Source organism: Syzygium oleosum, unplaced genomic scaffold (genome assembly GCF_021117445.2).
Source record: "Syzygium oleosum isolate NSW1041296 unplaced genomic scaffold, Sole_v2.1 Sole_v2.09, whole genome shotgun sequence".
Classification (NCBI taxonomy): Eukaryota; Viridiplantae; Streptophyta; class Magnoliopsida; order Myrtales; family Myrtaceae; genus Syzygium; species Syzygium oleosum.
In genome coordinates this window covers 3,038,546-3,053,758 of record NW_026607493.1, presented here as the reverse complement: position 1 = coordinate 3,053,758, position 15,213 = coordinate 3,038,546, and the positions used below count along the sequence as shown (strand labels likewise).

At 44.2% G+C, this 15,213-nt stretch overlaps 2 protein-coding genes across 5 annotated transcripts; one reads left to right on the top strand and one right to left on the bottom strand.

Annotated features, from left to right (window-relative positions):
• The first annotated feature begins 3,974 nt into the window (after positions 1-3,974).
• LOC115673525 (transcription factor PIF1-like) lies at positions 3,975-8,748 on the top strand. Of its 2 annotated transcripts, XM_030595725.2 has the most exons (8): positions 3,975-4,136; positions 4,313-5,174; positions 5,673-5,771; positions 5,854-5,919; positions 6,001-6,066; positions 7,237-7,623; positions 7,929-8,001; positions 8,485-8,748. In XM_030595725.2, exons 1-8 carry the CDS (start codon positions 4,057-4,059, stop codon positions 8,487-8,489), a joined length of 1,638 nt encoding a protein of 545 aa, XP_030451585.2. In that variant the 5' UTR covers positions 3,975-4,056; the 3' UTR covers positions 8,490-8,748. The 2 variants fall into 2 exon arrangements, with proteins under 2 accessions (XP_030451585.2, XP_056170300.1); XM_056314325.1 differs by lacking the exon at positions 5,673-5,771.
• Positions 8,749-10,566: 1,818 nt separating this feature from the next.
• Positions 10,567-13,890, bottom strand: LOC115673527 (uncharacterized). 3 transcript variants are annotated; one of them, XM_030595726.2, is made up of 7 exons: positions 13,424-13,880; positions 13,262-13,293; positions 12,328-12,369; positions 11,765-11,851; positions 11,336-11,424; positions 11,146-11,196; positions 10,567-10,995 (listed from the first exon to the last, which is right to left on the bottom strand). In XM_030595726.2, the coding sequence occupies exons 1-7, from the start codon at positions 13,495-13,497 to the stop codon at positions 10,972-10,974; spliced, it is 399 nt and encodes a 132-aa protein (XP_030451586.1). In that variant the 5' UTR covers positions 13,498-13,880; the 3' UTR covers positions 10,567-10,971. The 3 variants fall into 3 exon arrangements, with proteins under 3 accessions (XP_030451586.1, XP_056170304.1, XP_056170303.1); XM_056314329.1 differs by lacking the exons at positions 10,567-10,995; positions 11,146-11,196 and having other exon boundaries at positions 11,362-11,851; positions 13,424-13,532; positions 13,624-13,890; XM_056314328.1 differs by lacking the exons at positions 10,567-10,995; positions 11,146-11,196 and having other exon boundaries at positions 11,362-11,851; positions 13,424-13,889.
• Positions 13,891-15,213: the final 1,323 nt, after the last annotated feature.

Below are 15,213 nucleotides of genomic sequence, written 5' to 3'. Positions count from 1 at the left end.
AAACGTCGACCGGTTCAACCCGGTTCGGACCGTTCACAACATCGGTTCAATCTCCGGTTACGATCTTTGGGTGGGGTGGTTGATAGGGTGACGCACTGTTGGTGAGGATAATGTCGGTGAACTGGCCAACATGGCATGCCAGATAATTGCCGCGTCCCGCTAGGTGTTCGAAGCCCAATCAGGAAGGAGTTTTGAGGAGATGATGGGCCACCCAATTTCATTTCATTGCATTTATTTTTATTTTGGGTTATTATCACGAAGAACTTCAAACTGTTATATCTATGACAGTTTTAATCTGAATTAATTTTTTGATCACTAAAAATCCCAAACAAATTTACCCTGAATTAATTTTTTGACCATAAAAAACCTCAAACTGATATACTTGTGATAAATTTATCCCTTGTAAAGTTGGATTAATATCGTGAAAAATTACAAATTGGTAAATCTATGACAAATAGAGAGTAAAACCTCAAATTGGTATATTCGTAAACTGTTACATGTTATTTAACTCAGTAATCTGATGTCGGATTGTGGCATGAATAAATTTTTTGCCAATGCATACTCTCTCATGAACTCGCGCATTGGAAAACTCTGATCCGCATCACGTGACGACGTCATCTGATCATGGCACTAGTCGAATCTGGCAAATTTGGTGCAGGAACTCGATTAGAAAAGGCGTGAAAATGAAATCCTTCCTAATTAGAATCAACAAATGCAAAACATCCGCCCGTCTGCGCATAATCTTAACCAATTCCACGTAACTGACTCCGTAACGGTCGAAAACACAATTTGCCATACGAGGTACGGATCCAGACCAACGTCGGCAAGTGTCACCCCCGCTTTACGTAATCGCGGTACGGGCCCTCGTGTGCTGTCTCCCTTAATTGCCAAATTTAAAAATAAAATAAAAAAAATCTAGGACTACTAAATTAATGCCCGTGAAGGAAATTGAAGAATCTTAAAGTAGCCGAATGAGCGTGCGTTTTAGGGAGACAGTTTACCGTTAATTGTCATTATCTTTCCTTAAAGCGGAGGGCCCCGCCCCCAGAAATTATTATTTTAATTCGAATTTTATTAATATTATCCTAAAAAGGCTGCTTATACTGCCGACAGCTAATGGAGACCATTTATGTTATTTTATTTTATTTTATTAAGGCCCTTTTTTTCCCGGTTTGGACAAACCTCGGCCTTTACCAATTCCGGCAAACGGATCACGAGCAAGCGAAAGGTGGCGATTTTCCTTTTTTTTTTTTTTTTTTTTTTCGTGACGTCCGAAAGATCGGGTTAATTCTTTTATCAGATGCGAAATGTGATGTTTTTTGCCGCGACGTTTTCGGATGTCGTGCTGTTTTCGTCGCCGGCGCGGAAGGTCGAGTTTCCTTTTCAGGATTTGGCCCGTTAATCTTGTCGAGTTGCGGGTTCATGCGGTATGTGTTACACGGGTGATACGTGTTCGGTTCCGCACAATGCTAAACTCGACAAAGTCGGAAAGCTATGGCGGCTCGCTCTCAAAGTTTCATTTCGCATCCTTACCATGTCCACGAGGTTCGAAATGTGTATAATTAAAACGAGTAGAGAAAACTCGTTTTACTTATCATGTTGCGGGACAAGTTTTAATAATCGTGATAATATAGTTACTCGAAGGCAAATTTTTAATGTTCTTCCGAGTAAGGATTATGAATGCCATAATTCTTTATTATGTCAATAGCAAGGGTCGAAATTCTAGAATGTTCATAATGAAGGGAATTCTTGAGCTGACCCTTTTCAAGCGTGAAATCATAAGTCAACTAGAAATTCACTTTTGCTATTAGCTTCAAATGTGATTAGTAACTTTTCATACATGATAAATACGTCTCAATATATCAAACAAGAAAAAATGGAAGGTAATAATGTGAGTAAAAACCGATCAATTGTCTTTTCGGTTGGTAAGGGCCGTGCACAAAAGTCCATGGACGATGGAGGAGTACAACAGTGTGTGTTTCTGGATTATCTCGGACTCTTTTCAACTCTTCGAGAAAAAGCCGTTTCCAACATGCCAAACAATGAAATTTTTTTTTTTGTTCCCAAAATCATTTTGAGAATAGAAATCCGTTTGTTAAATTTTTTGTTCTTGGACACAAATTTGCAAAAAATCGTTTCCAGAATCAGTTTTGGAACAAAATCAAGAAGCAAAAAAAAGTAGCTTCTTGATTCTGGAAATAATTTTTTCATTTCTGATTCTTCTTCAATTTTTTCTTCCTTCTTGGTTTGTTCTTCTTCTTCCTAGCCTGTCGCCGACCACAGGCCAGGGCCGGCGAGGGCTGCTCGCGGCCACGACGGTGAGGCCTCGCCTAGCCATGGCGAGGCCGACCTTGCCGTCATAACCCAGACAAGGGAGATGGGTTGCAACAGCAAGGTCGGCCTCGCGATCGGTGAGTAGGGCCGCGAAGTCCTCACCGGCCTTGGCCTATGGCCGGTCGCCGGCGTCGGCGACCGGCCATGGCCAAGGAAGGGAAGGGAAATAAAGAAAAAAAAAGGGGAAAAAAAGAAAGAAATATTAAAAATATTAAAATATTATTAATAAAAAAAAAATTTATGTAGTTACCAAACGCATTTCTATTCTTTTTCTATTCCAAGAATATAAATTTTGAGCAGTTACCAAACGCTTTTAAATGTTTAGAAATTATTTCCGGACATAAAATCAAAAAGAATAATTTTTTAGCAGAATCAGTTTCCGGGCACAGAATCGTTACCATGCGCACCCTAAATCTCAACGTGCATGGTAGCTTCCCCAAAATATGGACAGAACCAGTTGCCTTTTCCTCGGGCATGATTTGCTCCAGTGGTGCAAATGCTTCTTTTTATCCTTTTGGGATCGTTCATTACTTCCTAAGAGTGGAGCTTATGGAAGAGAACACCGATTCGCGAGGGAGAGTCACTAGATGCTACCGTGAGTATCTTAGTGGGAAGCGAGTCTTTCATTTAGCGGATGGCGCGAAATAGTAATGGCTAAAACCAAACATATAATAGGGTTATTACGACCCTTTGCTTATCGCAAAAATAAAGGAAAAGAAACGCAAGATTTGATTATAGCTGTTCTGCATCATCCAAATGTACACGCGGTCGAAAGTTTCTTGTTTATTTATTTTTTTTTTGGTCGGAGTACATACGGTTGAAAGTTGACAAAAGCCCATAACGACAGTCCCACCGGCGTGTTAATAGTGACCACGACTCTCTCTCTCTTCACACTAGACGACCTCCTCCTAGCAGAGCGGGAGCACCGCTTGGTCCGAGATTCGCGCACGACGTGTCCCGCGACTCACGATCCGACGAAAGGTAAGGAACGCGCGCGCGCGCGCGCGGGGGGATGTCCAGGCGGGACCAAAGTCCGGGGTTCTCCGGTTCTTGCTACCGGAACAGTAAGGGAAGCAGCGTTTTTGCCCCGCGTCCATGTTAGCCGAGTTTTACTGCAAAGTAAAGTAAAAAAAAAAAAGGGGGGGACCCAAAAGAGGAAAAAAAAACACGACACTGCCGCCGCTCGAGTCGCTTCAAGTGCAGCAGGCACAGTTGATGCATCATCATGCTCATGTGCAAAACGATCTCTCTCTCTCTCTCTCTCTCTCTCTCTCCCCCCTGAATCCAAAGGGCCAATGAACAAATGAAATGAAATGAAAAAGGGGAAAAGGGAGAGGGACTCGAGGAAAGGAGCAGAGGAGCAGTGAGCGAGTGCATCGAGTCAGTAGTCAGTCAGGTACAAACCGTCAAACATCTCTTTCGTCCTCTTCCCTTCCCTTCTCTCCCCCCCACCCCCATTATTATTCCTCGAAAGAGAGGCAGACAGACGGGCAGACCTTATCCGACCTTCTTCCGCAAGCTCTGCTCTGCTCCGCATTTATCATAACCCCAAAACCAAGCGCCAGCCAACAGTAACAGAACAGAATCTTCTTCTCCCTCTCCCGCTCCCTCTCCCTCTCCGCGCGAGGATCTGGATTTTACGACGCGGCTTCGCCTTCAGTGCTCCGACGATGGAGTCCCAGTAGTAGCTGATTCCCGAAAGTGGCTGGGGCTCCCCCAAGGATGAATCGCTGCGTTCCCGATTTCGAAATGGACGACGGCTGCTCCCTCCCTTCCCTCGCCCGCCCCCGCAAGTCCGACCTGTGCGTCTCCTCCCCTCTCCCCTCTGCCTCTGTGTCTCTTCCTTCCTTCCCTTCCTTCCCTTCCTTCCCTTCCTTTCTATTTATTATTATCATCATTATCATTATCGGATCGTTGTTCGGAATCCCGGAGCGGGAAATGCCGATCGCTGATTTTCGGTTCGGGCGCTTGGGTTTAGGGCTGGCGACGAGATCGTGGAGCTGCTGTGGCAGAACGGCCCCGTGTTCATCCCGAGCCAGCGATCGGCGAAGAAATCCGAACCCTCCGAGTTCGGCGGTTACCAGCTGGTCGCCGCCGCCGCCGCCGACCAAGCCACGCCCTGCGCGATCCCCAACCAGTCTCATCACCATCACCACCACCACCACCATCAGCAGCAGCAGCAGCAGCAGCAGGAGAGCCTCTTCATGCAGGAAGACGAGATGGCATCCTGGCTCCACTATCCTCTCCACGACACCTCCTTCGTCGCCGATTTCTGCTCCGATCTTCTCTACCCTCCTCCTTCCGTCAACAACATCGCCGCCGCCGCCGCCGCCGCCGCCGCTCGCGCTGCTCCCGCTGTCGCGGAGCTCCGGCAGCAACCGCCTCCGAAGCCGCCGATGGCGATGGCTCCTCCGAGGAGATTCGAGAACTTCGGCCACTTCGCGAGGCTGAATCGGCCTAGGGTCGACGAGTCCGGACCGTCCGATTCGTCTCGAGCGGCTAACGGGTCGACCGTGGTGGATTCCAGCGGGACGCCCGCGGTGGGGCCCGGCTCTAGGGTTTCCGAGGCATTGCATTACGACGCCTCGCGCGGGACCGCTGACGGTGGAGCGGCGGCCTTGGCCGCGTCGTCGGCCGATGGCGGCGGTCGCGAGATGGTGACGTGCGAGTTGACAGTGACTTCGTCGCCGGGTGCCTCCAGCGCCTGCGCCGAGCCTCCGCCGCCTCAGAAGTCGTCGACGCCGCTGCCGCCGCCGGAGGACAGGAAGCGGAAGGGGATCGAGATCGAGATCGACGCCGACGCCGACGCCGACGCCGACGCCGACGAGTGCAACAGCGAGGTGAGTCGGTACCGAGTTATCCAGCTTCCTGTGTTGTTTTGCACACCGAGATGAGGAGATGATGTGTTGGTTGGCGTGTGAATGTCAGTCGTATCTTCTACACGTGGCCGTCTGTTAACGTGGATTGCGCCACCTCTGCGTTTCGGAGGCCGTATAGAGTTCGGTGATTGGTTAGTGATGTAGGCTACGGTGGATGTTAGCGCATTGGATCCGAACTTATATGAATTCTGAATAACGCCGGAGAGCGAGAGAGAGAGAGAGAGAGAGAGAGAGAGAGAGTACCGATGACGGCGCGTATCGCGGGACTAGTTTCCTCGTCCCATTTCGCTGCTTGTCAGGAAGTCCTATAAGACTTGTGAGGGTAAGAAGTGAACTGCAGCAAATGTCTCTTTTTTTACCATGGACGATTGCAGCTATGTGGTGGCTTTTCTTTTGGGCACTAAAGACACTCTGGTTTCTCGATTGAATTAATTGGATAATTTGTCTTTCTTCTGTAAGGATGTTGAGCTTGAATATGCCGATGCAAAGAAACAAGCACGTAGTTCCACATCTACTAAGAGGTCTCGAGCTGCAGAGGTCCACAACCTGTCAGAGAGGGTCCGTATGAAAGGATTTCAGTAAACAAAATTTGCATCCTGTGAAGTCGATTTGTTAAAATATAGTGTCGGTTTCTGTGCAGAGACGGCGGGATAGGATAAATGAAAAAATGAGGGCGTTACAAGAATTAATTCCGCATTGTAACAAGGTATTCCTTGTTCGAGCTTACTGTTTCCCCTTCTTCGCTACTCGATGAACGTAGCATCATCTGTGTTTCCTGCATTTTCAGGCTGATAAGGCTTCGATGCTGGACGAGGCAATTGAGTACTTGAAGTCGCTTCAAATGCAAGTGCAGGTAGAGTTTTCTGTGGTCGCATGTATAGGGTTGATTCAGATTCTGTGGCACTTCTTCAATTGTAGTCGGAAAAGTAACTACCATTTGCTGTTTTTCAATTCTCTCTGAGTGAGAAGGATTCTTCGCTTTTCTTTTCATTGTTATCATGACCTATGCACTTTGTTTATTTCTTATTTGTGAGGATTAGTCTGCGCTGCTGATTTTAACAGAACTTGCTGAATCTTATTTTGCTGGTCGTGCTCATATGGCTTTGCTTGTACCTGAAAAACATTTGGTTATTTTAAAAGCATTTCTCTGTTGCGTAAGAGTGGTGTATCCGAATTCCCAATAGCATGATTTTATTACTCATTAAAGTGTTTATTCTGAGTTTTGTCCCTGAAATTCTCTTCTTCTGCCACGTTGTGTGGTGTAATCAGTTCACGTACTTACCTTAATCAGCATTCTTAGTAATGTGGCATATACTTCATTGCATGTTATGACTTTTCTGCTGCTAGACATAGTTCAACGGTGAATATTAGTAAGGACATTGGGAAGTATTAACATCTTCTCATAGCTTAGCTAAATGATGAGCAGTTCAATTGTTAGGTTTGGCTTGGAGCTTCTCATCTGGCGAGGTGGTAGTAGCAAAAGACGATTTCAAGTTTTTGTTTCTCTTTTAAATGATTCATTCCAGTGGAGCTTTTGGGTTTTTTCCTAGTCATGTTAGTTCTCCAAGCTAAAGCAATGGATTTCTGTTTTCCTCCTTAGTGTACCTTGTGGCTTGATATATATGTCCAAAAGTATGCCAAAGAAAATGTGATGTTGATGAAGCATTCTAATATGTTTTTACCTTGGTGTACCTTGTGGCTAGATATATATGTCCAGAAGTATGCCAAAGAAAATGCGATGTTGATGAAGCATACTAATATGTATCCTCTGTGATGTTTCAATTTTGTGCCCTTGATTGAAATATTAGCCTCGGTGAGAAGTTCTGGCGAGAGAGGCATCATGCAGTTGTATGCTGATTACTGGTTGACACCTGATGTATATAGTTTGCATGCTCTTGAATCATTTGGTACCTTGAGGTTTTGTGGAAATCAAACCATTGAAATGCCTTAGGTTAAAATAGTACTTTTGTTTCCTGTTGCGTCTTATATTGAGCAAAACTCACCAGATTTCTGTTGCCTTCAGATGATGTCCATGGGATGCAGCGTTGTACCGATGATGTTTCCAGGTGTTCATCAGTATATGCCCCACATGGGGATGGGTATTGGCATGGCGATGGGTATGGATATGGGAATGAATCGCCCTATGTTGCCTTTTCCAAACATGTTATCTGGTTCAGCACTGCCGACACCAGCAGCTGGAGCTCATCTGGGACCAAGATTTCCTATGCCAACCTTTCATATGCCTCATGTTCCTGCACCTGATCCATCCAGAATTTCCCCGACCGTCCAGACTGATCCTTTGTTAAGCTCTCTTGCTTTGCAAAGTCAAAATCAGGCAAGGATCCCAAACTTTATTGATCCTTACCAACAGTACTTTGGCCTCCGCCATATGCAGTTGCCACTGCAGAAGGTAAATGTGAACTATTGTCGTTTACCTCCTATATGAACGTACTTCCTTTGCATCTTTTCCATCCTGAATAGGAAATTGCAATGTGGTAATACTGAAAGTCCTGCATTTTGAATTGGCTGAACAATCACTTTCGTGCTAAAAAAAATAGAGTAAGCAAGTTCCATGCAAAAAATCAGTTGACAGTTTTTATGAGGCACGACTCCTAGGGAGTCTATCTGCTTGCATTTGATATCTCACCTATCCATCGTGTATTTTTGGAAGCTATGCTGACTCGCTGATGAAGGACTTTCTTTGCAATTTGCCAGAATCAGACTCCCTCAGGTATCGGCAAGCCAAGTACCAGCAAAGTAGGGGAGAATCTTGAAAAACCTCCATCAGGTATACTTCTTTATCTCTTCACTTATCAGATTGAAGTTATCTGATTAGCAGACGACCTTGCCTACGACAAAATGATGTGCTTGTTTTGAACCTGTAGCCGTCGTTTCTTGCACTTGTAGTTTGTTATGATGTAATAAAATGGTTGAGACTATTGTGACATGGATTGACCAATAATATGTTTTCGTTCCAAGGGCGAAGATTTTGGTCATAGGTTTTTTACACATTATACCTTTCATGATTAATCAGCCACAGCCGTTTGTAAAAAATTTCGATGCCTCTATATGTGCTCTCTTTTTTTCTCTTTCTCTGTCCTTTCTCTTTGTGTTGAACGAAAACACTGAAGTCTAAACAGTTGGATCATAGGCCTCACGCTTATAAGATGCCACTTCTCTGTTTGTTCAATTTGTCGCAGGATCTTCATTTTGATTATGGTTTTTGGGATATTGCTAGCGTCACTGGTTAATAATGTCATGTGCTGTGCAGGCTGAGCATTGGCAGAATATACGGAAGGGCTCTTGCCATCCAAGTTTTGTAGGGTATAGAAGTAGAACAGAATACCAACATCAGAGAAGCAAGCTTTTCTGCATGGGCAGGAAATTTTCCCTTGACACGGCTAACATGTAATTATTACTCAGCAGTAGAATCAGAATGATTTTTTTTGTTTTATTTTTAATTTCAACTTTCTTCCTATACTACCTTGTCATTGTAAGTTTAAAAATACTTGAAGCTTGGAAAATTTCGACCCCAGATCCTCTGCGAGATCACAGTCGCCGTATGTTATTGGCATGGCCTTGGGAGCAGGTGGGAAGGATGCCAATAAGTAAAATACGTCAATCAAAGCCGAGCTTTGCAGGCCTGGAAGAGAAAAAGGTAATGCGGGGAAGTGAAAGTTGCCCTTTCCACCAATTCCTCGGGACCTCGCAATAATTTCATCTTTTATTGGAATGATCTAAATTGGGTTTTGTTCGTTGTGGCCACAAATATAATGAGCCTCGTATTCCAAGTCTGTGCCAAGAATTAGCAGAATCATGCTCTGATCCTCTGGAGGCAGGCAAGAGATGCATCTCTTTTTAGGGTCAACATATGGCCAGCGACAGTGGCCACTTATCCAAGATAAGGCAAGAAAGCTTGAGCCACGTACAATTTAAAGTGAGTATTCTTTTCGCATATTTTCATGTCCCCGTGTATAGTCGTTTACCATATACCCCTTCTTCCTCTGCTTTAGGGGGTGTTTGGTTCAGCTTTGGGAAGGGGCTTTGAGTCTCGAAAACCCCTTCCCAAAACGCTGATGTGTTTGGTTCAAAGATTTACTTTCAGCATTCCACGAATGCTACTGTTCACATATATTTTTTTTTTTGGGTTGAATCGTTCTTCATCGGGCAAATGGGAGGGCGGCCGGCGAGGTCGCCGGGGTCGGGCGACCGCCGGCGACGCCGTCCCAGAGCAGGCCGCTGGGTCGCGCGACCCGGCGACGGACGCCGGGTCGCGCGACCTCGGGCGGCCGTCGCCCGGGTCGTGCGACCCCGCCGATGGTCGCCCTCGGGTGACCGCCGGCGGCCGTAGGCCCTCGCCGGCCGGCTCCGGCGACGGTAGGTTTTGTTTTTTTTTAATAAATAAAATAATTCTCAAAGTCCATTTGCAAAAAAAATTCACCAAACACTATATTTTGGCCAAAGTAGCTTTACAAAATATTTTTACCAAACACCATTTACATTTCCCAATGGCTTTCCTCAAAGGTATTTGCATTCTACCAAGTAGCATTTTCAAAGTTGATGACGTGGGATATTGCGGAGCATCATTGAAGCCGAAATATTTTAAGCGATGCTGATTCTTTTCTGGTATGTCAAATATAAGGAGGGAAAATTGCGCCGTGGAGCGTTTCTGTACGTGTATTTTACTTTTCCTTTTTCCTTTCCAATCCCCTGGCTGAAAATGATGCGAGTGGAGTATATATACAGTATCCAGATAAGGTGATGACGATTTGCATGTTCTCTCCTTTTCCTTTCTTTCCTTTTCGTTAGTAAAAGCTAAGATAATGAAAGTTTGGTCGGAGAGCTTTACGAGTGACCAGCAATTCAAGAATGGTGGTTCTTTGATTCATCATTCTCCAATTTGATGTATCAAACAGTCAGATTACCAACCTTTCATGGCAGATGGTCATTTTCAAGAACAGAAGTTGAGTGATAAAGTAGAGTCGGTCGAGCTCATTAGCAGTCGGTGTCACAATGATTTTCAGAAGACAAACGGTGTCTTTTGTAATAAAGCTGTCTTAAGTTTTTTAAAGTTTTCAAGTAAAGCTAAGGTACACTATTACCTATTCTGAAAACAGCAGGCTAACATCTCAAATGCTCAGCGATACCTGCAAGTATTAGGTGCATTTTTATCTCGTATATAAAATGAATTTGAATCGTCAAATCTATTGACATTCAGCGTTACCCCGTGTGTGACCCATCCTTTACAAAGACCCTATTCTTTTTAATACATGTTGCACTCCCATTTAATAATTTCTTGTCGATCATGCGTGAGCCTATGGATAAAACAAAGGTACGCATTGATTCGGTTGAATGCAGGAAGTAAAAGAAATAGCATCGGTCAAAAGGATCAGACAATTCATCCATTGTATGGATTTCACGGATAGCCTTGGACATGAGAAAGCTTTTCGCTCAAGAGGTCAATCAGGCAAGCAAAGATGTCAATTTAGCTACCTAATCAGCATAATCGAAGATTTTATAAGTTTGTCACAACTGGTAAGATCACACGAAGACAGATTCCCCTTGAAGGCGAATAAGATGTCGGTATACTGTAACTGATGGCTCATAGTGCCTCCTCATTTACCCGGGCAAGCTCCATATACCACCGAGACACTTCCATTCATAAGGCGAAGCAGCAGCGATTCCTTTCGACCATATGAAGGTGGGAACATGAAATTTTTTACATCAAGCCGCAGGTTTTACTCATCCAGCTCTGTGATTACGGACCGATTGCAGACAAGATCTAAGAACCAAACAAGAGCGAAAGAAAAAGAAACAAGGGAAAAGAAAAAAATTCAGATCATCATGCAGCTCGCCATCTTATTCAATGATGTATTAATTTGCACGCTATAATGATAGTATGCGATAGCAATTGATCGGTCGATCCTCGTACCTTGTCGGTGAATAGGCGGAATGTCTCCACTTCCATTGCCTTTTCAAGATCCTAGTAAGAGGAAAAAAACCTTTCAACACTATTGCATCTCCCTCTCAAATGGTGTCAGTGATGGCAACAAGCAAACTGCCCCAATGTTATAATCCACAGTCAGTCGGGTAAGGTAAATGATATGAGTCAGGACACTCACGCTGTCTGGATCTGCTGAACCATCGATTTTGCAAATCAGTTTCTGAAGGCTTTCATCCATGAGCGCATCGCGAATTTCAGAAGAAGAAGCTGTTTGCAACTCAATTTTCAATAGTTGCTCAACTTTCATAGTTGCATGAGTGCTCCAAATCACCCCATATTTGTATAATTCAACCCCATGACTAATATAAACTGGGCAACCTACTGAAGCAATCTACAAGTCCTTGGATAACAAACAATAACAAACACCCATATGATCATGTCCATTGCCAACTTTTCGAGATTTTGGAGCAGTTTCTTATAAGAGAATGCATATGCAATGCATAAAGATGATTTGCCGGAAGAAAAATACACCAAAATTTGCTTTCCTGGTAGACTGAAGATTGATGTCTAAGATGAGGAGAGTACTGAGATAGCAGCGAAATCATACCTAATAATTCTAGTTGCCCCTGCTGCACTACGTCACGTGGGCCATCAATGTTAAAAGGTCTGTCCACAGGCAACTCCTGACTTGCAGCTGAGATATGAGAAGTTTATGGCACTCTATGACGAATTACCAAAAGTCAACCCGATTTCTCAATCTCAACGCACCATTATGAAACAATCACTTTCAAGCACAAATACTAACACATCATAAAGCTTAATTCAATGAAACCCAGCTGAGAAAAGATAGAGTGGTTGTTGATTTTTGTTTTGTGAAGAAAAAATCAAGGGTGGATTAAAGAAACATATTCAAAGCAATTGCATTTCCCAACCTCATCCTCCCTTGTCCTCCAGGAATGCATTGGCAGGGAACAGAGGAGCATAAAATTCACATATTGGAAAAAAATAAATGAAGGGGGACGTGTGAACTCTGACACTGCAGAAGGCAGATAAAAGTGATGGCTGATGCCAGATGAGGTGAAATCAGAAATAGACTTACAGAGAACAGAAAATATCGTTCCTCATAGCTAATTACAAAAGCAAACACAGAATCATGGACAGCTTATTTACCTTCACTATGGTCAGGAGACACTGGCTTGGCACAAGGAGCTTCTGCAACCATAAAGAAGTTCCATCATCTCATTATTTTTGGAAGATAAGAGAGCCCTCCAAACCTTGCATTTATCAACAGTAGACTGGAGAAGAGGTATGACTAGTGATAATCTCTTGTAAGTTTATTGTGTATAACCTATTATTTCTGCCTTCTATGCCAATCAATGATGCATTCAAATTCCAAGATGACTACAGAAGTTGCATCCAATCTGCTCCTAAGACATTTTGATAACAAGCAACGTGCAGCCAAATCAGTCGGATATCTTAACTCACGAGGATGCATCAATTTAGATGGTTTAGCTCTTAAAGTACCAAAATTGAAAAAGGAGCCTAAACAGAGAGTACTCAAGGCATGAAATCAAATAGGAAAGCAGCAAAGGTGAATATCAAATCATTGATAGGCTTGCCAAAAACATGTTTCGGTACACTCTAAATTGCATTCAAGACATTGAAGAGTGCAACGGACAAGGTTTGAACACACAATTTTCTGGTCACAACCGTATGGTTGGGTACATGTACATCTGCCGTTCCCTAAGACAATGCCCGAAACGAATTTCACTCAAATTGGGGGAAGTTGCGCAACAAAACAGCTCAGGCCCAAAAACTGGAACGAACAGAAACCCATTGGTAGAAAATGTATATTAGCTCACTTAAGCACGACATGGCTACCTCGCGAGGGTGTGTGTGTGTGTGCAGGAATGGCAAAATTTGCCATAATCACCTTCTTGTTCCTTCCTACTTACACCCCCTGCAAGGCTGCAGTTTCTCCATTCCACATTGATCCTTCCAAGGTTTAACCAAACATCCAATTCTCGCCCAATTCCCAAAACTTTGTCACGCAACTTACAGAGGCCACACGGATATGAAAAGAAATCAAAAGGGTCCACAATACCTTTATGTCTCTTGAAACAGGCCAACGAACAACTGCGCCCAAAGCAAACAATCGAAACAGGAAAACAGCTCAAGGGACGGAACGCGGCAACAGGGCTTTTCGAAATCGGAACTGAAGAATGCGCCGAGAGAGAGCGAGGGCGAAGGGGTGTTTTCCACTTACTAAGGGACGAGACAAGAAGGGCACTTGTACTTCGACTGCGCTTCGTTGCAAACTCGACACTGCCGAGGACCCATGTTTTTTGAGGGGGCACTTTCGAGCTCGACGAAAGCTGGGGAACGCAGGCAGAACACTCGGTAATCAGACCGTGTTATCGAAGAAGAGCGGATCGCGACCGATGAGGGGCGAGTTCGTGGGCTCACCTCGAGACCGTGTTGAAGGAGAGATGTTGATTGGAAGGAGGTAGTGCGTGACAGCAGCTGAACAGAGCAGAGCAGCGTCGAGAGCTGTGATGCTGTGACGATTAAGGGCAAAAAGTTAGGGCGCTCGAAGCAAGCGCTCCTCACTAGCACGGTGCACCACCGAGCGAGGGCAAAGCAGCCCTGTCGCCCCTGCTCACGACGACGGCTGACAGCTCTCCCGTCTAATCGGATTCGGTGAATTCGGGTCCATCACACGGGTGATCCGTGGGACTCTCCCATGTATAAATACCTTCCCTAAAAAAATTTCAAATGAGGGCCTAAATTGTATTCATTTTCTTAAATAACAATCTAAAGTGAACATTATTGTAAATAAAAATCCGAAGTAAATCTTACTTCAAGTAAGGATTTGAAGTGGCCATGATACTCTCTCTTCCTCTCAAGACTCATGGAGTGGACCACTGGCACAAGACCCGTATTCCTTGTTTCCCTCCACACAATTACAGCTAGCCTTGGCTTCTTGCCTACAGCCATAGCCACAAATAACATATCTTTCACCACCCAAGAGACAAAGGATGGATGCCCCGTGGATTCCTAATGACTTAGTTGTTGACTAACTCTTGTCCTAATGGAAAATTGACAGCCTTATTCGAGCTTATTGCCAGCAAAAGGATGGAGACAGCTCGGACAACTCTGCATACTTGTGTTACTTGTTCTTCTAAGCTAATTCATTTTGACCGGCTGATTAAGGACATTTTCATCTTTTATTTTTTATTTCTTTCTTTTTTTTTTCTACTTTTTTCTTTCCATAAAAAAACTCAGAAAAGAAAAAAATGGCTAAAACTTGAAAATAAAATAGAAAGAAACACACATGCCCTTCACTTGTGGTCACCGCCCCATCGTCGGTGGGCGGCAATGCTGGCCGGCAGGGGCGGGGGCGCCTCGGTAAGGGTCAGCGGCCCTTTCGCAGGTCTAGGATAGGGTCATGGCCCTCTCTTGGTTCTGGCGAGGGCTAGCGCCCAGAGCCTCGCTAACCATCGCCGCTGTCTCACTGGCAATGGGTAGCGACCACAACCCGCCTATATTTTTTCTTTTTTAATTTTTAATCTAAAGTAAACTAAAATGCCTTTGACTGGCCAGAATATTTAGCCGATCAGCGAGGTGAGGCCCTTATTTAAAATTGTTATAGCCATTTCATGTCCTTATTTGATAAAATGAGGAAACTCCATGCTTTTATTTGGAATTTTTCCCCCTAATTATAATAAGCCAATCAAAACTCCAACTTTATAGAGAAATTTGATACGACTAACCTTGTCCAATGCCTAGAACTCGACAAGTCTAATCACTTTATTCAAATCTGGGTCCTGCAAATTCGATAAATTCATGATTAATGCATAGGGGAAAATGCCACAAAAAATCTCAAATTATGCCCATTATAGAGAAATTTGATATAGCTAACCTTGTCCAATGCCTAGAACTCGACAAGTCTAATCACTTTATTCAAATCTAGGTCCTACAAATTCGATAAATTCATGATTAGTGGGCATAGTGGAGTTTTTGTGGCTTTTACCCTAATCACACTAGACCGGATCA

Coding starts and splice junctions, on each gene's coding strand:
- LOC115673525 (XM_030595725.2), top strand. CDS start 4,057: ATGAATCGCTGCGTTCCCGATTTCGAAATGGACGACGGCTGCTCCCTC. Junction 5,772..5,853: donor TCCACAACCTGTCAGAGAGG/GTCCGTATGAAA, acceptor GTTTCTGTGCAG/AGACGGCGGGATAGGATAAA. Junction 6,067..7,236: donor CGCTTCAAATGCAAGTGCAG/GTAGAGTTTTCT, acceptor TGTTGCCTTCAG/ATGATGTCCATGGGATGCAG.
- LOC115673527 (XM_056314329.1), bottom strand. CDS start 13,497: ATGGGTCCTCGGCAGTGTCGAGTTTGCAACGAAGCGCAGTCGAAGTAC. Junction 13,294..13,423: donor CCTTCTTGTCTCGTCCCTTA/GTAAGTGGAAAA, acceptor CTTTGGGCGCAG/TTGTTCGTTGGCCTGTTTCA. Junction 11,852..12,327: donor GTCTCCTGACCATAGTGAAG/GTAAATAAGCTG, acceptor CTCATATCTCAG/CTGCAAGTCAGGAGTTGCCT.